Here is a 22,957-nt window from a genome sequence, read left to right as displayed (position 1 = left end):
TCTGCTCTCTATCTTTCATCTTCCCCATCCCCTCCCATGCACCGGGTAGCGAACCGGCTGCCTATGGGCTGGTTAACCCGTCACCCCCGGAAGCTTTTCAGGCCTGCGCGTCACGTGACGTGACGTCGACGACGTCACATCGCGCCGGCCGGCCGGCCGCCCTTCGCTGGGTGGCTGCGCCAGCCGCGGGCGCTTGCCGCGAGCGCCCTTCACGCCTGCCGACTCGGGCGAGGTTCCTTGACACCATGTCCGCACGATTTATCAAGGTATCCATTGATTGTATGGTTTAACGCGCCGACGCAACGCAGGCGATGAAGCGCGCCGTAGGGGAGGGCTCAGGATCAAGTTTTACTACCTGGGAATCTTTATTGTGTGCCGAAATCTCGTACACACGGGCGTTTTTGCTTTTCGCCTCCATCAGAAATGCGGCCGCCGCAGCCGGGTATCGAAACTGCGCCCTAGTGCTCAGCAGCGCTACGCCTTAGCCACTGAGCCACCGTTGCGGGGGAACTTATCAAGGTATCAAGAAATAATGAATATCGTGAATGGAATAATGCGTATTTATTTATCACAGCCAGACGTCGTCTGTACAAATATCACAGTGCACATTGTTCTCGGTCCAGGCAGACGACAGGCAACACAAGATGTTGCCCTTAATGCTGAAAATATGCCAAAAGTACAAAACACAATATCTTGCCACATAAAACTCAGAAAACAAAACAGATTGTAACAGCAAAAACATCCCCGAGCTTTGGAACAGAAAAAGCACACTTTCATTTAAATTGTAGGTTAGAGGAAAACATACCATTCGTTTATCATAGTAGCAGTAGCAACACAAGGTATCAGGTTCAAACACTTGCCAAAAAATACAATACATAAGAACACTGGTGACTAAATTGTGGTCCACAGCATGATAAATGACAGAAAGAAAAGTAATTGTACTGCCACAGGTCCTAGGGAAAATGTCCTAGGGAAAAAATCAAACAAAAATCTAAGAAAAAACAAATCACAGTGCACAACATGTCTGTACACAGAGTGCACAAGGAAAGTGTACACAGCTTAGGTACCAAAACGGACTGTACAACTGCTACAGTGGGCACCGAGGCAGTTCGAGTTAAAAAAAAAGAAAAAAGTACAGCACCTTTAAAAGCTAACAACTTGTAAAGAGATACAAAACTGGAAACAAGGCTCAAACAAGGGAATGTATTGCTTGAGCCAGGTGGCAATAAGTGCAGCGCTCCTCAGACAGCATCGACAGGCTGTTCAAAATTTCCAACAAGGAACTTACTTTTTGAACTGAGTCTGGTACAACAGCGCTACCAAGGTTCTTGATTGGTGAACCTTGATAGCAGGCAAAGACTTCAAGGTTTGCAAACACGGTCAATGACGCATTCAAACAAGGTTCACGATAGTCGATAATGTTCAAAAACATGGAGCACTCTTCTTTATGAATCACAGTCCACTTCGGAGACACTGACACCCCTTGCAGGCGAGCCCTTAGTTCTTCGAGGGACGAAAACCGGTCTCGTTCTTGCTCCGCTTCATATGACGCCAGCGACTCTTCTACAGCACGGGCGAGTTGGGAGGCTTCTTGTCGGCTCCTCTTGGCGTCAGGGGTTTCTCTCGTGCTCTGGTCTCGTACTGATAGGTAGGACGGACAGCCGGGAAATACCGTTGGGACAGATCCAGGACGCAACCGTGGTACTGGGAGTGCAACTTCAATAACTCTCCCTGTCCTTGGATCCGTGTACGATGTCGTCTTCTCGATGCATGAAGCGTCGAAATGATCCGCGCACACCTGCACAAACGTTTCAAGAACGTCTGAGACGCCACTTCTCAAAAGAAAAAAATGCGCTCCCGTTTGCATGACCGTGTTTACAGTCCGTGTAGCTAAAACAAAGTCTACCTACGTTTCGCAAGCATCTAAATAAAAGCGCTGCGCTAAGCGGTACAAGCAACATGAAAGGAAACACGGGAGCGTGATGTCACCGCACTCCACGAAGCGCTTCCACCGAGAGCTTGCAAGAATGGACGACACCACGGCACTGTTAGTGAACAAAGCGCAGCTGACCATCCTTGCTGCGAACGCTGCTGGCGTCAGCGCTTCGCGAGGCCCGGCGGCCACACGCTCAAGTATTTCCCATCATAGGTGATTTCTACCCGAACAAGCAACGACAAGCTAAGAACAGGAGCATCTCAAATTCTTACCTTAGTGCACGAAGTCGGCACGAAGTCCTTCCTAGGAATGGCGCGTAGCCATTGTTTGAGAGCGTCGGCGTCTTTAAGGAAGGAAAACACTTGTATCTTCTTTCCTGTTTTGTAGTTGCCGGTGCATCCGGGTACACAACACTTATTCGGCATTGTCGCATCACTCCAGCATCACGCACGGAAACGAAATTGCCGCAAAACAACAACGGAAAGCAACAAACGTGAAACACCGTCAACACCACGCCGCCGAACCGTCACCACCGCCGCTCGCGCTGCGCTCGCTGCCGCTGCGGCTTCCCCGAGAGTCGGCCGGCCGGAAATGACGTCAGATTGCTGGGCGCAGGCCTGAAAAGATTTTCCGGGGGTGACGGTTAACCTCCCTGCCGTTCTTTTCCTCATCTTTTCCTTCCTTCGTGACAGACGCACTACACGGTAAGAAGCTGGCGAGCTTGTGATAAACATGGCAAAAAGAGCGAACAGCGGCACAGGAGGGATGGGCGATGCAGTCACTCAAATTGTTGCATGAGTCGACGTAGTGTTTTAGACAAACAGATATCGAAGCATTTTGAAATAGATATTTTTTTTTCGCAGTCATGGACAGAGTGCACAAATGTGTACGGCGTGCGTCTGCACATTTTACCTCGAAAATATTGCACGAAACGGTTTCCAAACGTATTTGACACTTGAGAGGTCACGCGTTTGTTTGACTACTGTTTGTAAATAAATGGACATTCTCTACACTTTTGGAATCGTGTTGGCCATGAACACATTGAAGTATTTTGCATCGCTAATAATTCTACAGAGTGCTGAAATTTTGAAGCAACTGAAGAAGAATTCTGCACGAAGAATAGTCCATCCACTAAAGTGACACAAACTATTCAAATTCAGTATTGTAAAAAAAAAGTAAGGCAAGGACACTAAATGAATGCACCGAAACACGAATAAATTGTAGTTATGTGTCATCAACGGCACTCCTCTTGCATCGGCTAAAAGGGTTCGTTTGGATATTGCAGTACACAGCACTGAATTCTGTTAGCATACTAACTACTTTGTGCTGGTCGGCTGAGCAGCTAAGCGCACCAATTATGATAATCCGTCCTATGAAGATGCCGTTGTACGTCTGGAACCTATGATGGAAAACTTAATCCTCGTCTGAGGAATATCTCTCGCTTGTAGCATAATACGGCGCCAATGAGACTATTTATGGAAGTCTTCACAGGTTGTTGGAGGGAAACTTTCGAAGCGCACTCATCCTTTTCTAAAAGTTTGCCGAAGAAACTATGGGTCAGCATAAAATCAGCTGCACCACAGCTGCTTATAAATATGATTAGTTCGTTTACGCATTTTCTACACGCGAGATTAGACTGTTAGTCTCATTCGTAGTTCATGAATATTTCACGAAACGTAGGAAGTTCATTACAACAACATTAAATCTGAAGCTTGATTTACTTCTGTACAACCTTCAGGTGTCGTACCACGACATTCAGTACAAAGAGGCTGCTCACAGCTTGAGGTTAATACGAATAATTGCACGAAGAGCACCGCACTTCTTATCATTATCATAGCCATTCACCTTCATTGAAGGACGCAAAAAAACGTTATTTAAAAATGAAAAAAAATGAAAGGTTACCAGCCCAGGCTCCGGCCACACGGATATTTTTTACGGTGATGCCTAGCCTTTCTATCGCTATCTGGGCTCGCTGGATCGTCCACAGTTGATCGTGCAGATATGAGCTGCTCAGCGCACTTATCCAACGCTCCTCAAGAAGGTTCGGTCCGGTATTGTCCTCTCGGTATATTGCCGTGACCTGTCTGCATTGCCTTATAATATGTGTCATATCTGTGTGTTCGTTCTTACAGAGATAAGAGCTTGCTTGTGGGTATCGTCTGGAGTACACTCTATTCCGGTGTACTGGATTTGGAAAGGTTCTGGTTTGCCATCTTCGCCAATCTGTTTCTTGAGATCTGTCTAGCTGTTTGTGTGGTGGGGGATATTCTTTTCGTCGTCGCTTATAGTATGTCAATATGTCGAGGACGACGTGACCGGTCTATCTCTGTAGTCTTGCGTCGCATATTCGTCATTGTCATCACCTACATCGTCCCCATCACCCCTGTTAGAGTCGTCCCCATCACCCCTGTTAGAGTCGTCCCCATCACCCCTGTTAGAGTCGTCCCCCCTTCTGTGGTGGGTGCGGGGTGCCGGGCCGTAGCTGTCCGAGCCGTGATTAATCGGTTCTCGCATGGTTCGGTGGGCTTTCTCGTTGAGGTTTGAAGGAATAGTTCTGTCTTCGATGTTTACTTCCCCATGTGCACCGAGATCCACTTGAGGTATTTGAGCGCAGTTTTGCCGTTTCGGAAGTCTTCTGCTCTGTGGTTCAGGATTTTGGCTGCTTCGGTAAAGATCCATCCCTTTGTTAAATTCTTAATGGCCATCTTGGAGTCACTCATTATTAATCTGCCTTGCTTTCGACCATTGATTACGACCTCTGCAAAGACAATCCTTTTGTGCTGCCTCCAGCAATCTGTTCCTTACGGAGCCTCCTGTCACGGTTTTCTCTTTCGTGTCTCTAACCGCCATTGCAAAGAGGGAGCCACGTGCGACCCTATTACTGGTGTAATTATTAAACGAATATTAGGCGGTGTCTACAAAAAGCACCCCCTCACGCGCACCGTGGTTTTTGAGGATCATTTTTTTGGGGTATTTTACACCTTTACAAGACTTTATATTCTTCTTTGAAGGGCCAGTCAACAGGCCCTGGAATGCGCAGGAAGAGCTCGCACATCTTTCGTACGCCTGACCAACCTTCTTCCACACGCAGTGACGTCAACTCGACGATCGGCGACGTTGACTTCACTACTCTTTATTGATACCTGGTTTATACCAATCGACGTGCTGCAATCGACGTCACGTCGACGTCACGTCGCCGATCGCCCAGTTCACGTCACTGCGCGTTGAAGGAGTTTGGTCGCGCGCAGGAAAAATGCGCGAGCTTATTTTTGCGCGTTTCGGAGCCTGTTGACTGGCCCTTCAACGCAACTAGGAACTACCTGTCGCAAGAAAACACTCCGTTTTGAGTTCGCAGACATCTAACCAACTCCTCTCACATTTTGTTAAAGTACATAGCCACGACCTATAATCTCAGCTTTAATACCAATCAAGGGTTATACTACAAATGACAACGCATACCTACTTCTTTCAGGAATAAAAAGTTCCGCGGAGGAGTACGAAGACGGCACAGAAGCACAAAACTCCTCGGTCGACCTTAAATGAGCGACGAACTAACAGCGTAGCTTACCCTGCAGAACACCTGTCGTAGGCGGGACGATCGCACGCATACCACAAATCCCGCAAGCTGTTCTTCCGGATCGCGTCTCTTCTCTAACGGTGGCAGCGGGAGTCTCTCGGTATAATGAAGAGTTTACAGCTTCTCATACACGCAAGGAAAGCAGTCTTGCGGGAGCCTAGTACAGAGAAACGCGACAAGCAGAGGGGGAGTCTCTTAAAGCCTGCGAGAGCAGACTTTCTTAGCGTACCGCTTTTGCATAACGATCAGGACATTTTGAATTCCAGAGAGTGCCGTCGCGGAGTAGACGCCAAGAGAGCTTCACCTTAAGCCCCCCCCCCCCCTCCTCGCGGAGGCTTTTGTCAGAGACCCCCCCCCCCCCCCCCCATTTCAACCCATTGCCCTTTCCTCCGAGTCCTGCCTCCCAGCCGTGAACCTTTGACTGGTTGCTTTTATATTTCTTTCAGAAAAAAATATTCATGACGTCTTTTGAAAACCTTTCCACGACTTCCTTCGTTTTTTCTTCACGCTGTGGGACTTATTATTAGAGTGAGAAAAAACTATGTGGCCTTATTTCGCATTCCCTCGTGCTTTGACATCGATGGCTGGCAAGATGACAAAGGAAAAACTGTCGGAAAAATAATGGTATATGGATAGAGAGAGAAAGAGAGATAGAGTGGATGGGAATGTGGGGAAGGGTCAAGACTTTAGCTGTGCATAGAGTCGAGAGGACGATACCTAGGGGCGATTCAATATTCGCGCATCGACAGCCCGCTCAAAAGCATTCCACGAATAAGAATGCCCCCGGGAGGGTGGGGATGATAAATGAAGCCCGCATGCGACGTCTATGCACCGCCGTATGGCTGCCAAATAAAGCCCCCCAAGGGCCTGCTTTTTTTTTTCTCCGCCCCCCAACTTCCTTCTTCATACTGCCCTTTTCATCGCAATTCCTTTCCTCTTTGAATACTGTGCCAGTTACTTTTGCGTACGCGTCACTTTTCTTTCCGGCCTTAAGTGCAGGTACGCAGTGCGTTGATTTTTCGTACCGTCGCCGACGCATTCCGTTTCTCCTCACTCTTGGCGTCTGCTGGAAAAAAGACGTTTCGAGTCAGCGCTTTCTTTTCCACCTTCTAGTTCATCGACTCTCGTCCCGGAGAGTGCGCTCGAGAGTGCACTTGCGGTAATAAATGGCGCAGAAATGTTCGCGGAGTACGCTAGCGTTTCCCAATTCAGGTCTGTTGGCGAAGTGCACGATTCTCGCAGATTGATTGATATGTGGTGTTTAACGTCTCAAAACCACTATATGATTATGAGAGACGCCGTAGTGGAGGGCTCCGGAAATTTCGACCACCTGGGGTTCTTTAACGTGCACCCAAATCTGAGCACACGGGCCTACAACATTTCCGCCTCCATCGGAAATGCAGCCGCCGCAGCCGGGATTCGAACCCGCGACCTGCGGGTCAGCAGCCGAGTACCTTAGCCACTAAACCACCACGGCGGGGCGACGATTCTCGCAGAGTTGCGAAGTTCTTGCCCTTCGGCGTTGAGGTCATGCCACTCTTCTCCTGAAGGAGCCTCCAGTTACTCTCTGCTGGCGATTGCCAAAAAAGGTTTACTTTTTTTTTCTTAATTCCGTTTACTCAATATTTATTTAAGGAAAGTAGCGACCGTATTACAAAAAGTTGTAAAGATCGACTCGGCTGGGAGGTCATGCGCAAAACCTGACGTGAAAAACAGAAGCTACGTAAGTTTTAACTATGAAAATGGTGGTGGGAAATTCCCGCAAACGCCGACCACGTCATCTGGTATTGTAGGTCGTATCTTTTATCTTTGTAACCTGTGTGTATTCGTTACTGTCTGAAAACAAATTTGAATGAGAGCTATCTTTCGCGACATTAAGTGGCTACTTGATCGCGATCGCCGCATGCCTTCGGGCGAATATCCCGAAGAGCAACACAACAATTTCAACTAGCCCAACTCTGTCGCAAGCTTGATTGTTGATTGATATGTGGGGTTTAACGTCACAAAACCACCATATGATTACGAGAGACGTCGTAGTGTAGGGCTCCGGAAATTTCCACCACATGGGGTTCTTTAACATGCGCCCATATCTGAGCACACGGGCCTAGAGCAATTTCGCCTCCATCGAAAATGCAGCCACCGTGACCGGGATTTGATCCCGCGACCTGCATGCAGGTCAGCAGCCGAGTACCTTAGCCACTAGACCACCGCGACGGGGTGTCAGATTGATTGTGAAAGTGTAACGCATCATAAGTTTGAATAACTCCGGGTCATGGTGCAGTCACTGCACCTAAAATGAATCGTTAGGCCCCACCTCAGTTCGCTTGTAGATGAGCATTCGCCATAACACCGAAAGCGTACAATGTCAAAAAATAATATTAATAACTGTCCATGCACGCGTGTGCAAACTTGACAAAAAGAAAAAAAAAGGAACCAGTGCGTATCTATACATGTGCACCTATATTATGACATGTACTCTTCAGACATGTGCTAATAGAAATATATCAAAGGATAATTGCTCTAAAGAGGGCCGTCAGGAAGCTGCGGCTTTGCGGCGGCGGTTTCGGTGATCCGAAAGATCACCGAAACCACCGGAATCCACCGAAATCCGAAAAAAGGAGGTTTGATCCCACTTGCGGTTCCTGCACTTTGATGGAGCGACAATGCTAGGGACCCGTGTAGTTAGATTTAGGTGCACATTAATAAACTCAGGTAATAAGAACTTTCAGTGTCCTCCACCAAGTGATTTCCGGCGTACCACGGCATCACAATCGTACCTTGGTTTTTGCATGTAACAGCACAGAATGATTTTTTTTTTCTACAATGCAACCCTGGTTTTTCGTACCTCCTCAAATGGTTTTAAACAGACAACGCGTGCAAAGACGGTCACAAGCCCCGCCGCGGTGGTGTAGTGGCTAAGGTTCTCGGCTGCTGTCCCGCAGGTTGCGGGTTCGAATGCCGGCTGCGGCGGCTGCATTTCTGATGGAGGCGGAAATGTTGTAGGCCCGTGTGCTCAGTTTTAGGTGCATGTTAAAGAACACCAGGTGGTCGAAATTTCCGGAGCCCTCCACTACGGCGTCTCTCATATTCATATGGTTGTTTTCGGGACGTTAAACCACACAAATCAATCAAATCAATAAACTTGTATAGCCAGCAGTGCAACCACACCTGACGTTTAACGAGCACTAGGGTCTACTTGAAAAGTTGCGACAACGAAAACGCCGATTAACAACTGAAGAGTCGCAGGAAAAAAAAAAACAAGCAGGAACGGGAACATATCTACGCATGCCCATGGAATAGGTGAACCTATCAATTCGCCACGCGTGGGGCTCTACGCGAAATACAACTGTTAAGTCATTTGATTTCATCGTTATGCAAGTTAATATTTAGCAAGTCTTTATGCAAGACACTATTACGACATTGCTAAATGGAAGCTCACCTTTTGCCCCGCCGCGGTGGTCTAGTGGCTAAGGTACTCGGCTGCTGACCCGCAGGGCGCGGGTTCGAATCCCGGCTGCGGCGGCTGCATTTCCGATGGAGGCGGAAATGTTGTAGGCCCGTGTGCTCAGATTTGGGTGCACGTTAAAGAACCCCAGGTGGTCTAAATTTCCGGAGCCCTCCACTACGGCGTCTCTCATAATCATATAGTGGTTTTGGGACGTTAAACCCCACATATCAAGCTCACCTTTTAATATCTTTATAGATAATGTAAGTGCACACCAAAATTTCATGAATGCGCAGCTTTGTATTGACGTGGGAATGAAGAAATACGCCTCATGATTGAGACGTTGCATATCGTATAGATAAGCCAACCACGGATTAACTTGCGCGAAGATGAAATCAGATGACTTAACAGTTATCTTTCACGTAGAGCCCTAGGCGTGCCGAATTGATAGGTTTGCATGTTGCACTGCCATTCGCAGGTTAGCCTTAGTGCCTTTTCTTTTCTTGCGTGAGTTCAATAATTAGTGGATGTTTGTAGTGTCCTGACATTTTTTTTCTGGTGTACGTGCTTGCATGCCCTGTCGCTTCAGAATGAAAACTGACTAACTGTCTTTTATTTATTTATTTATTTATTTATTTATTTATTTATTTATTTATTTATTTATTTATTTATTTATTTATTACCCTCGGGGCTTACAAGAAGCTTATTCTCAGATGGTTTGCTCATCTGACAGTTTGAAGCGCACGTGTGTGTTTGTGGCATTGCGTACGTGTGTGTGAGTCCACGCATGCGTGAGTGTGTTTGTGTGCGTGCGTGCGTACGTAACAGTAATGATAGTTGTTACGTCAAAGCTCGCGCTCATTAAGCAATCTGTATACCTGTTTTGTCACCAAGCATAATGGCTGCTGGCGACATCTTAGCTGCATGTTACCGGTGCTTACGCTAAAGAAACCTGGAAGCTCACGTAGAGGGTTTAACATTATATGAGGACGACGCAGCAAGCCGCGGCAAAAAGAAATGAGAGGTGTAATCTCGACGGACAAGAGGTGGTAATAATGGGTCAGGGAACAATTTAGTGTTAAGGACGTCTTTGCAGAAACGCAGGAGAAAAACTCATAAGCAGGGCATTTGTAGTTAAACACTGGTCTATAATAGATAACCGCTGCTCATTAGTAGTGACGGACTGGATTCCAAGAGAAACCAAACACGCCAGTCGAACGCCAAGTGATAGGTGGGTAGACGAGAATAATCTCTGCAGGGCTAACGTGGCCGCTATACAAGCGCCGTATTGTGTTTATTGGTCAATGGGACAGGCCTTCACAGCGCATTGAGGACAGTCAGCCTGATTACTGTTTTAATGATGATGGTGGTGACCACTTGTGGCTGGACTGTGTCCACCACGAAATGGGCAGCAGCTGCCCACTTCCCCGACCACACTGATGGCATGTTCGCCATGGCCGTTACGAAAGCATGCGAATAATTCCCACGCTGTCTGTTTGAAAGACTCCTATACGGACTAAAACTGATAGATCATCACCCAAAGAACGTCTACAATGCGTTAACGCTGGCAGAATTGCTGAGTAGCCGTGACGCAAAAAAGCAAACTGAAATTAGCAGTGACGTTCTTTGCACCTATTTCACGTGTCTGTTCACACAGCGAAGTTCTTGAGCCACTGCGGAGAAAACGGCTAAGGGCGAAGTCATGCAAATGCTCAGAGTTACAACTTGCGGAACTTTCTCGCTATCTTGTTTCCTTTTTTTGTTCCCTTGTACTGGCTCCATCAAGAAAGACATTCTGTCAATAAACTTTCCGTACATACATTTTGCTGCTTCTTTTAGATCAGTGTGTCCTCGCCGCAGTCCCGCCTCTCCATTGTTTTCTTCTTTTGTCTCCGTCTACGCTGTTGCTCGTTATGTCCACAGAACGCTTCGATCGCCAAGCACCCTGCCAGGACTTCCGGCAGCGTTCCGGAAGAAGGACGATAAAGAAAGACGAAAAATTTCCTAACAGCACGGGCACACTGTCAACCCAAGGAGACACCCAGATGTCTTTCTTCGTCCTGTGCTTCGACCGAACTCGCGGCATCGAACGCATTGAATATGCAGATTAAGTTGTCGCACCCTGTAGAACTCTAGGCCTGTCGCTCCTTGCCCCCTCCCCCCCACCCCGGCCACTCTTTGCCCCGCTGTTCAGTCTTCCCAATAGTTTTGCATACGCACACACATCACTCGAGCGGCTTGCTCTGCTTGCTTTGCGTTGGCCCCTTTGTTATTGCCCGATGATCGGCCGTTCTTGCCCAAAGTATTGTGCGGCCGGCTTCGAACGAGGTCTTGGCCTGCCGCGACAACGGGGCTGTTGGCATACAAATGAGATGCGGCATTGCAAGGAAGAAGAAACGTTCCTTGGGGTATACTCAACGCACGGGGCCGTATATACCCATCGATTCAGCTCTTGTTGGGCGCTAGGCGGTGCGTGCTTCTGTGCTTGCGTGCATGCCTCTGCGTGTCTCTATAGGCGCAAACTACTCTTAGAAGTCTGACGTTAACCCCGAGAAAGGCAAATAGGATAGGGCGCTGCAAACCCATTACCCTCGCCAGCATTGAACGCAACTATAGCTCAAAAGGGGTACGCGCTGCAGTTTCTCCTATTGGCACGACCATTAGGAGTGCATAAGGCGACGTGAGGTAACCCCCGACATGCGCGTATACCCTTGCATAGTATATATTCAGAGCCGTATGACATAGAGGACGTCGGTTCCTTTATTCATAAATGCAACGAGTGCCTCGCCAATGTATGAAAGATAGGAAACGCCACGCAAACAGCGACACTTTTTGCGGGCTGGCTTTCACGGCATGTCATAAAATGGAAAGCGGCTCTTAACGGGAGTATGGTGACGTGTTGAAGTCGTCGAGCGCGCGACCACGTTGAATGATAAAACATGAGGTGAAGCGGAAGAACAGATAGAGTCAACCAGGGGCGTAGTCATAACATTTTCCTGGTGCAGGGGAGAGCACCTTGATTTCGTAAGGGGCACATGTTTGAAATTTTTTCCTCTCTAGGCCAAGGAAGAATCTTTTTTTTTGGGGGGGGGGGGGGCGGGCTTGGTGTGCCATTTTGTGGCTACGCCCCTGGAAAGCTCCTACGCTGGGCGACGCGTGCATCGAAGTCGAAGCCGTGAAACTCATGATCATTGCCTTGGCCAATGTGACCTCGTTCCCGACTGTCATATTGTCTGCCTCCTGCAGTGTTTTTGTGAACTTCGTGAAGATAATTACAAGATATACTGGAAAAGATGGTTGGCTGCTTTATAGTGTTGAACATTCCGAAGTGACTCGGGCTATGAGACGCTGTGGAGGAGGGGATCGTGTAATTTTGAGCCCCAGAGGTTCTTTAACGTGCGCCGAACTAAAACGGCGAACGAATCTATAGCATTTCAAGTCCTTCTACGAATAGATGCGACCGCAGTGGTGGGGGTTCAAGTCGCGCCTTTCAGGCAAGCAGCCGAGAGCCGCTACCAATGGGCCTCCGCGGTGGCACCGCAAGTACACTTTAGAAGTATTATGGCCATTTTCCATCTTTTTGATTGACATAGCTTTTTTCACTGCACTTATCAATTCATGTGCCTCCTTCGGTGAAGAATACGTTTCTCGACTGCTGCATTGTCAGCAGCTCATCCGTATCAACACTGAAGCGAAACAACAGGACAGCAAAGTCTACTATGATGAATCTCACTTCATTGTGGTGCATCGTCCTGTTCTTCAGCACTGGTGATGAATTACTGATCTTTACACCCAATTGCTCTCAATTTATGAAACAAGTTTCAATTCCACCTCATTGGCAGTTGCACAGTCTTGTATTACTTTCTGCACTTGGGATACAGCAAGAAGACTGCACAACGAGCACCACGACTCGCTCGCTGAATTCCGTGCCGACCGGTTGTGCCCTCGCGATCTCCGACGACAGTGCAGCTCTGGCCGACTATGTTGGTCCTACGCCACCTCCTGACGGTCCCCGACGGCGACGACAGCGTAGCTCTGGCCGACTGGATTAGCCCTACGCCATCTCCTGTCGCCGCCAAGAACTCTCGCCAGTGGTGCCCCGTCCTTGGACTCCTGTGACCGTGTTCATCTTTCCAATCTTATCTTTTCTTCCGTCGCTCCCTGTCCCTGCGCCTCTCTATATATTTACCTTTTAATCCTATTATTTTTATCCCTCCTTACCCCCATCCCTTATGAGCTATTTTTGAGGTGTCGCACTAGATGCAGACAGTTACGGGGCTCACTTTTCTCTTCTTTTCCATTTCATAACAACACAAAAAAACGCTCCAACGCTTTACGTGTTCATACACCTCCCGGACCACTTCAAAATGGTGCCAATCTGCTTTGCCGATTGTGGCTAAGAGTGGATTCGGAGCATTTGTGGTTAAGAGTTGAGACGAAAGCTTGCCTCTCTGAAGTGATGTGCACTTAAATAAGGGTTCTGGCAGAGTACGTCTCATTGTGACTGCAGACGTTCAGCGATTTGCGTCCATTGACACATCGTGGTGTTATTACGTGCTTGATGATGGGTAAGAGTTTCATTCAGGAGAGCGAAAATGGCACGATTTAAAAGCCACCGCCCCACAGGAGCAGGAGGAGCATTGACGAACGGGGAGAAACAATGCTTGCGGTACTGGAGCGCCACACGTGAGCGCTGGTCGAAACCAGAGCAATCGATCGCTCCATCTATCTTCGACGGATGGCGCTGCCTTCGTAAACGCACGATTTCAAGCTTGCTTGTTCGTTCAAGCAACAATGAAACGAAACGGCTGACATCGCACCAGTTCTACTGAGCGATAAACTTCTGTTGAGTCGGAGCAATCAGTGCATTAAGGAAAGTTAAAACAAAATAAAAAGTTGCCCGAGAAACAGACGAATTCAAGAAGAGATAAAGACTGGTCTATCATTGTTTCATACCGACAAACACGCTACTTCCGGTGGTGAACAAAAAATATTTTAGCGGAAGTAGTCATTATCACAAATTAGGCAAAAATTTGACAGCATACTACTACTACTACTACTACTACTACTACTACTACTACTACTACTACTACTACTACTATTAATAATAAAAATAATAATATAAAACTATGTGAAGCAGTTGTGTGAGTTCATACTTATTTATGGCAAGCTCCGCAGCACATACACGGACAAAAAATGGACACCGTTGACTTAGCAGACACAAACCTTCCTTCACCAGATAGGCAAAAACTAAAGCTGGGATTCATTGGAGCCTTTTATTGTAGAAATACAGGAAATAATCGTGTGAATAAGGAATCTATCACGACGTAAGACGAGGAATTCGGTCTCTTGCGGAGCACGAGTAGAACTCTCCTCAGAAATGTGTGACCTAAACTTCAAGATTGATACAGGCTGTTGATGTGTTTGTGTTTACATGACAGATTTGTTTAACCGGTATGTGTCTTACTTTTTCGCAGCTATTCGAGTCCACCGCTGCAGGGTTCATCGTTGTTAATGAAAATGGAGTTGTCTTTCTTCGTTTACAGTTTGTAGCGCATCCTCTTACGTCGCGCCCCGATGTCGGCGCCTGCGGCATCGCTAAGAAACAAAATAAAAACTGTGGTCCGGCGGCGCGGGGAAGACAGAGGACAACTCGAACCGCACGCCTTTTCCCCCCTTTCCCTTTTGCGTCACCGTGCGCGCGTGCTCACGTTTTCGGGAAACAATAAACAATTCCTAACCAGATCTTGTAGCTCTCGGTTCCACCTGCACGCAGGCTCTCGGAGTTGAACAGTTGCGAACTTGCGCGCGTGTTTTACATTTGTACCTCTGTCCATGTGTGTGTAGCGCAGATAATCATGAAAACTATGCCACTTTAAAAGACTGTCTGTCGCGATCGGAATGCGCTGTGTAACACGGGACATTGCGATTGTCTAAAAAGCTGGCCATCGCTCACCCGCTTATAGTGCTTGCGATCCATCAAGAACTAAATTTTAGAGTGTAACTGTCCGATAACGCAGACAAGGCTCATGCGAAACAAGAGCCTGTTGTGAAAAAGTCAGAAACTTCCACCATGAAGTCACTGCCAAATTCCGGGACAATCTAAATAAAATTCTGAACCAGCAGTCGTCAGCAAGCTCAACACGAACGCTCTGCCGCATGTCTGGAACCCATTTGGTTGACGCTAGCACCGTGTAGCTTGGGCTTCGTTGCTGAGATGTGACCCATTCGTGCCGACATACTATCCGAGCATGCCGAGGTACTATCTCTACAAAAGCTCATCTCTACAAAAGGCATCAGTCATTGCAGACCAGGTATTGCATCGGGGCGTTATTGTTAAGCTTGTTGAGGACTGTACATATACTGATTGTTTAGTAGCACAATTAAATATAACAGCAGCTGTGAGAGCAAACAGTACGCTCATCCAGTCGTTAGCCTCGTGTTGGTGTTCATTAATGTTCAACATAACTTTTTCAAACTTACAAGAGAACTAAGCCACGGTGAGTTTTGACTTTCCCAAGCCTCTGTTACCTTTGACTGTGCCGTTTAATCAAGCACGTAACCAGAGGAATTGCACCGCACGGCTTTGAGCTCTTCCTTTGTAGTTAGCGCCTCTTTGATCCATGAAGGAACACTAGCGCCAGCTGCAAGAAAAGTATAAAAAACCAAGCATGTGTTCTGACCTTGTTTGTTGAAGGCGCCACCGTCCGAGGTCTTCTGCGGCTCTGAAAAAATACAATAAATGGTCCAGCTGAACGAGAAACCTTGCGAAAATGTTTACCACAGGCGAGTGTAAAATATTCGTTAGCTTACTTTGGGAAAACAGCAATAAAGTTAACGTTTTAAAGCAGGCAAATCAGCTATTGCAATTGTCTTGCCCCCCCCCCCCCAAAAAAAAAAAAAACTGGTATAGATAAGTAAAGTTGGCTGTGTTGCATAAACACCATTGCTACAAAGAAGCACGCTTTACAGGCAAGTCCACAAGATGAGGTTTGTTTGTTTGTTTGTTTGTTTGTTTATAGCTTTAAACTTTGCATGTGTCGCTGTTTGTTACTTCAAAGGTAGAAGAGAAAAAAACGCAATATATACCGTCGCCTGGAAATAACTTTATCAGTGCACCACAACATGGAATCGTACCGAATAGTTTTAATAGCCACTTTATCTACGGAGCGTGTGAATGCGTGTGTGTTTACCTTTAGCGTGTGAATTCACAAGCCGGATTTTGATAAGAATTACAATGTGAAGAAAAAGGAAAGTGGAAAAATATGTGAAATTGGCGATAAACTTAGTTGTAAAGCAAGGCTAAGAAATGTCAGTATAACTCCTATTAGAAAAAAACGAAAAAAAAACGAAGAACCATCTTTTTAAACAAAACAAGGAGTGTGTTGAGCACAAACCGCAGAACGAGAACAGTGGAATATCAGTTCTGCGCCTGTCTGAAAGATGGTGAATGTTCTATATGAAATGAAAACCATGTGAAAAGATCGTTTAATCAAACCTGATTTTGGGCGAGATGGTGAAAATTGGGAAAGTTAAAAAAAAAAGGCGCACTTATCTGGTGTTTCTCGACCTAGGTGTATGTTTATTTTTGCGCTACAACTTTCCCGAATACTCATCAGAAGGCAGCAATAAGCTAGCAAGCAAAGCTGAGAGTGGTCGCCACAAAAGGAAGCGTTAAATAATAGCAATGAGCTTACTGCATAGCATTCGAACCCGTGATGATCAAGACCTTTTCGGCGCGGTCGTTTCACTACAGCAACCAAGTAAGGACACTGGCCGAGCGTGACGTGAGGCAGTATTGTTCCCGAATATCCAAGCGCATACTAAAAAAAAATGCAGGCGTTGTGCCTGATAGTGTCGCCAAAAACAACAAAAACTTTACTACGCTGTTTTCAGTGCAGAAGTCATGGTCCCACCATTTGTGCATCGCATAGCCGGGAAACTGCAAGTCAATTTTTAATACCCGGCATTTGTTTTTTTTAAATATTACCGCTACCCAAGTGCGGTATATAGCCACAGAGGGGAGCGAAGTCGTGATTTAGAGCATGTCAGGGTAACGACATTGTGACTAACTTACTGCTGCAAATTCAACAACTTATAACAGTAAAGTTGATATACGCTCACATTTCTTTTTCAAAACTGCACGCCCGATAGATTCTATTCGAGAAAACGCTGCCATGCTCACATGCGCGTGATCTTAGTTCTCTGAACTACAAGGAGCGTAGCGTAAGAGTGGAATCGCAGGAAAAAATAAACGAAAGCTCGCATATAGAGTATACGGTGATCGGTTTCATGTTGTAGCTTTTGGACTTTAACGGGACCTCACGCCGACAGCCACGGTGAAATAGCGCCTAGAGTGCTTATATAAGTGCTATCGCAATCGCATGTTTAGACACGAGATCAGCAACAAAGAGAGCGCCAACTTCTTTTAGAACAAGAACACCGAACGATCAATGTAACTTTATATGGAATTCATGTGCTTCGAGCGTTTAGACTGACTCATCCTCGCAGTGCCATTCACCAGTGTTAGTCCATATAGCACAACGACCACCGTTATTGGGCCTTGGTGTCGGGTCCAATCTTAGTACATTTTTTTTTCTGACTGGGAAACCAGTACCAATTTTCTTTGCCGCCTCGAACTGCTCACAGATGGAGATAGTTCTCATACGAAAAGAAAGTATTTCAACTACTACCGCGTGCGCAACACATTTATATGAACACATTGTTTTAGTGTCAAGCACGTGAACGACTTTATGAGATTTTGTAGCCAGACACGAACTGGGAGCAGACTGAAGTCTTCATCAACACCAGCTAAACGCACTCGAAAAACATGCCACCCTTCGCTCGATTTTCATTGTGGACTGGGCAAGGGCAAGCGGCCTCTTTCGAAGACAACCTCGTTCATATTTTGAAGAACGGCCTCTTATCACTTCGTGCTTAATCACCATCTCCACTATCAGCGTCATTATCGTCAGCCTGACCCGATGCAGGGCAGTGTCCACTACCTCGTTTCTCCAATCCACCTTCTTCACTTTTCTGTGCTGCCATCTGCTGCCATTGTCGGGAGGCAAAGCTTAGCGGGTGATCCGGAACAAGCGGTATGGCTAGAACAACAGCCTCAGAGACCCAAAGGTGTCCGGAGACCCTACAGCAACGTTTCAAAATTTTCCCACTAGGGGACGGCGTGTGCGTAGTGGAACCATAAAAAAGCTGTTCAATCCGGTCCTGTGCATCGTGCGGCCACTTTACTCACGCAAGCTTTTAAATCCCACCTATCCACGGAACTTTCAGCCTATCTCTTGCGCGCTTTCTTCCATTTACAATCCAGTTCTTTAACAAACAGCGGTTATCCCAGCTTCTCGCAACATACCCCGTCCGAGCCCATTTCTTCTTCATTTCGAGTGTCGGGGAGATTCTAAGTAACAGAATGAAACAACAAAAGCGAAAAGGAAAACAACAACGCAAGCTCGAACGGGATGTCGGGTGAGTGACATGTCGCGGAAAGGGGTCAATGTCCTCGTTTCGGGAACAGTGCAATACGTCGCGGTGACCGCGCCTATATAACGCTGCTGTCATTTCGCTCTTCGAGATAGAGATAGAGATAGTACACAGGATGACGCACCATCATTCGTATTGTTCCGTTTTGTTCCTCACGACTTTCCCATGTTTCCACCATTGAGTCCTCTCCGGCCACCGTGAAGACGTGCTGCGAACGTCTTCGTCGAGGTTCTTCAATGACAGTTCTTTGTTTTTTCGTGAGGAAGGGTTGCGGTCCAATGATCTGCCACACACGCACACACGAGCACGGTACACACGCGCACATAAACGAGCGCTCACATAACAGCAAAAAAAAAAAAAACAACGTCGAGCTTCAAGAGGCCCTTCGTGCCGGCCGCACACGAATATTAAGTGGAGAAGCACTGATAGGAGGAAAAGAAGAATTTGAAGTTCACGTTGGAGGCGAGGTGAGGGAGACGTCGAGAGGGTAGAGTGAAATCGGCGTGAAGTTCATGACCGACAGTCTGTGCGCATTCATTGAATTGTAGCGTCGTTTTCCACAGCGGGTACGTCGAACACACACACATACACACACACACACACAGACACACACAACACGATCTTCGTCCTCTTCTGCGTACGAAGACAGTCGAGCTCTGAGCACCAACGGAGGTGCGGTGAGGCGCGAGTTGTGAAGTATGTCGATGCCTTTGTGCTTTCTTTGTTTTTTGTTGCTTCGTTTACACTTTTTCGGTGACAGTGAGAACACATCGAGAATGCAGAGAGATGGGGGTATGACTTGAACTCGGTGAGTGAGCGGCTTTTTGAGTAAAGCGGAAAGATAGAGGCCCGCCTGGATCGCCTCAGTGATTGGCTACCAGAAGCCACAGCAGAACCAGAGACAGCAGGGCAGTTGCGGGTGAAGATCTGTGCACTAAAAAGAGAGAGAACAGAGAAATTCATAACGCGGATTATAATTATACATGCAGGCACATATAAAGGGTTTAAGAGAAATACAGTGACGTGATGAAGCATTTGAAGCAACGAACTTATTGATGCAACACATTTTCTCGTGTGTGAACCGCACACGCAAGAATCAACCTGTGGAAAAAACAAACAAACGAAAACAATAAAAAATAAACAAAAAACAAACGAAGCGTCCTGCATGTTGTCGTGAAGCCGCCCTCTTTGCATTGTCGTTCGGCAGTGCTTTGAAGTCTCATTGAGCACCAAAATTAACATGTACTAAAGCTCCGTATTTGCGGTAAATTGTATGATGCTTATACGCAGTACAGTGAAACCTTGTTATTGTTTTTAAGGTCCATTCTTGTGTAGCTGCTACAACAGACTACTGACACGAACAGGTGATCCATCAGTTACGTTAGCATAATAATAAACAGGCAATTTAGGCGCGTGTGTGCACTAAATAAAAAAAAAATCTGACTACAACTCTGCCAAGCAAATGATATTGAAGTAGAAGTGCAATGCAACTGCTGCCTTCAAAAATAACACTTCATTTTTATATTTTACGAAAACTTCAGCAAAGCGTGGGCATTGAATAAAGGCGAAATTTCAATTCTCCCTACCACGAGCCAGAAGAAGTAGAACAAACAAAACGGACTGTCGGAATCAACCAGTACTCCCTTAAAAGAAGTGTTTTTCCAATAGACACCCATTCAATCTAGTTTGCAAAAGGGTCGATATGATGAAGAAAGCGCCCTTTCCAAAGTAGAGTTGCGTGCACAGTGGGGCTACTGCGTTGAGAGCGGTAACCAGCGACGAGAGCGGTAACCTTGTCAAGGAGTGTTTGCATTATAAACACGAACAGCGTCAGGGGTTTTTGCTACATGCCGCTCATTAAACTTAAGGTCTGCGCCTCTTAATACGATAAAAATTACTGCATCTTTGCTTCTATTTGATAATCTGGTTTGTAAACAGCGCATAATCTGGTCAGGCTCAGCCACTTACTGCAATGAAGAAAATGAAAAAAAAAACGCAACAAAAAGTGCTGGAAGACGAACATCGACCGACAAAGGTAAAGGGCCCGATTCCATAACGCTAATTACGATGTGCACCTCACTGTTCATCAGGATACTAAATCATTGGTAATTAGAGAGTGCGTTTCCTCAGGTCTTATTGCTTTTCTGATTAAAACAATGGTGAAAAAGGTTAAACGATTTTTTTTAACGTTTACGTTTCCGCTGACGTTACTTTTTTAACAAAAATTGTATACACATGAGTTGCCGCACGCTGGCTGTGGGTAAAGTGACCCCAAGCCTGAACAATGACACCAACAAACGTTAAATTTGTTCAGAAAGCACTGCTAAGGGAGAATTTATTTCACCTTTTTTTTCTACGTAGGTGCTGATTTGCAGCATGGACGCCATTTCGAGCCCAGACAGCGTGATGCATGCAACTCGTATTGACCACGACTGGACTTTCTCTTCGTTTTGACAGTGACTTTTCTCAAACGATAGCCACTGTAACTCATTATTCACATATCATAATCGGCGTCTACTATATTGAAAAAGAAATATATAAGAGTCTCAACACCATAGCAAATAGACTTCATCAGTCCTTGCGCAAGGGAATTTTTCGACGGGCCGTTACTGCAAGCTAAACCATATAATGCAACATGTTTTTATTGATTGTGAAAGCCGATGTACAGTAGAATAAGTGGGAAAAACATAAAAAATATAAAAAATGTTTTTAATTGTCGTCAGAAGTTTCCCTTGCATGCTCTTTTCATAAAGTTAGCCCGATTATATCTTTTTATTGAGAAGTGCTCTTAGTAAAAGTTTTGGAAGTTTTATAAATAGGCATGTTGAAAAAAATGCGGAATTTTCACCACTCTGCCATAGGTGCTTTGTGAAATGAAAACCTGCAAACTAGGCAAAAAAACGTTTTTAGATCAAATTTGAGAATTTTTCAAACAAATGCACACTACGTTGGCAAACTAAATGTAATTGAACGTAAGCGCCAGTAAGCCTATATGTAGCCAAATGGATTTGAGACTGGTAGCTTTAAAAACATTTGTGTAATTCATCGCCAAATTTGAAAAAAAAAACAGCAGAACAGGTAAGCATGGCACTCCAACTCTCCATCATTATTGATTTACTGTGCCTCCAAACAATTTACAGCGAAACCAGTTGCGGATCTCTTCTTTCCACTGACCCGGCAACAATGTACAAAGTTTTTCAAAAAAAATTAGGAGGTTGACCAGCCATGCTTTGTTTGATTTTACGTGGAATCACTCTTGACCTTATGCTCAGGATAAGCATAAAAACAAAACAGCTGTCAAGCAGTAGTGTAATGTAAAATTAGAATAGTTTCCAGCTCTGTGATTAACTCTCCGACTGCGTTGCAAAATAAGGTGCAAGTACTCGAACATGGAATAACCCGACCAATGAGCAGATGTTCTCTGTTACTTACCATTTTGCTTGTTCTGCACAGCGGAGACTTGTCGAACAGTGAAAGGATCTGTAACGCCGGAAAGAATGACCACTATTAGGGCAGCGAAAACAGCACTGCGTCGCGGGCCGTACAAACAGCTCGTATATGAAATTCGTAATCTTATTCACATATCACACACGAAAGGGCACCACGTGACGTTTCAGTGGCTTTTAAGTCACTGTGGCATCATAGGAAACAAGCGCACCGATGATGCCGCTCTAGCTGCTCTGGACGGAACACATGAGGATGCCGTACCACTGCATACATGAGGATGGAGTAAACACGCCAAAAGTGTCACCAGGACGGAGAAAACACCTGAAGTCAACCCTCGCCTACTACATTTGTGGGATGCACGAAGAAGCTTGACCAAGTGATGGAAACGGTAAAAACGCAACCGAAAGCTCAAAATTAAAATAAAAAACATAACACAAGAGGCGGAAGAATACGCTAATCAACTTGCAACAACACACTGGGAAGGCTTCTGTGGTACATTACAGGGAACACTAGGAAGAGCGAAAGCATGGAGCATCCTTAGGTCAATGATTGACCCACTCAAAGCACGACGCGAAAGCCAGAAAAACTTGAAGAGATTGTTACACTCGTACCAGGCACTGAAGACCAACTTCTCCATGCAGTCTATACCAAATGCTTCGGTGACAAAGTCTCGACACCTCTGTACCAAGTTGACTACAATGGCCACCCACACCCAAGAATGGATGAGCTCTTCACGGAAGCAGAAGTGCGAGAAGCAATCGCCTGTACAAAGCGGAACACAGTGGCAGGGGCGGATCAAATACCAAATGCCATGATCAGAAACATGAACGATGAATCTATCACAGCCCTCACGAGCTTCATAAATGATCATTGTGTTAAAGAAATGATACCACATCAATGGAAACACGCTGTTACTATCATGATCCCAAAACCAGGGAAGAAATTGGCTTTGGAAAATTTTCGCCCCATATCTCTCACATCATGTCTAGGAAATGTGTTCGAAAGAATAGTAAACATTCGACTACAACGTCATCTTGAAGAAAATAACCTCATG

At 46.1% G+C, this 22,957-nt stretch overlaps 2 protein-coding genes and 1 long non-coding RNA gene across 4 annotated transcripts in view; all 3 read right to left on the bottom strand.

The window, feature by feature from the left end:
• LOC142817696 (suppressor of lurcher protein 1-like) overlaps positions 1-18,910 on the bottom strand; it is a 219,706-nt gene extending 200,796 nt beyond the window's left edge. The window contains exons 1-2 of the mRNA XM_075895050.1: positions 18,581-18,910; positions 15,642-15,683 (exon numbers count right to left, since the gene is read on the bottom strand). The gene's annotated coding sequence lies outside the window, so the exon portion shown is untranslated. The remainder of the gene's footprint in view (positions 1-15,641; positions 15,684-18,580) is intronic.
• LOC142817693 (uncharacterized) lies at positions 540-2,553 on the bottom strand. Its single transcript, XR_012895313.1, has 2 exons — positions 2,209-2,553; positions 540-1,798 (listed from the first exon to the last, which is right to left on the bottom strand). It is a non-coding gene; the product is annotated as an uncharacterized LOC142817693 (long non-coding RNA).
• Positions 18,911-19,006: 96 nt separating the features above from the next.
• The window catches only part of LOC142817694 (suppressor of lurcher protein 1-like), a 413,217-nt gene continuing 409,266 nt past the window's right edge, over positions 19,007-22,957 (bottom strand). For both annotated transcript variants that reach the window (XM_075895045.1, XM_075895044.1), the window contains exons 14-15: positions 21,889-21,936; positions 19,007-19,390 (exon numbers count right to left, since the gene is read on the bottom strand). In XM_075895045.1, the coding sequence (XP_075751160.1) occupies positions 19,320-19,390; positions 21,889-21,936 (119 nt within the window). In that variant the 3' untranslated portion in view covers positions 19,007-19,319. The remainder of the gene's footprint in view (positions 19,391-21,888; positions 21,937-22,957) is intronic.

This window comes from Rhipicephalus microplus, chromosome 5 (assembly GCF_043290135.1).
Source record: "Rhipicephalus microplus isolate Deutch F79 chromosome 5, USDA_Rmic, whole genome shotgun sequence".
In the NCBI taxonomy this organism is placed as follows: domain Eukaryota; kingdom Metazoa; phylum Arthropoda; class Arachnida; order Ixodida; family Ixodidae; genus Rhipicephalus; species Rhipicephalus microplus.
This window is presented reverse-complemented; position numbering and strand designations above follow the sequence as displayed.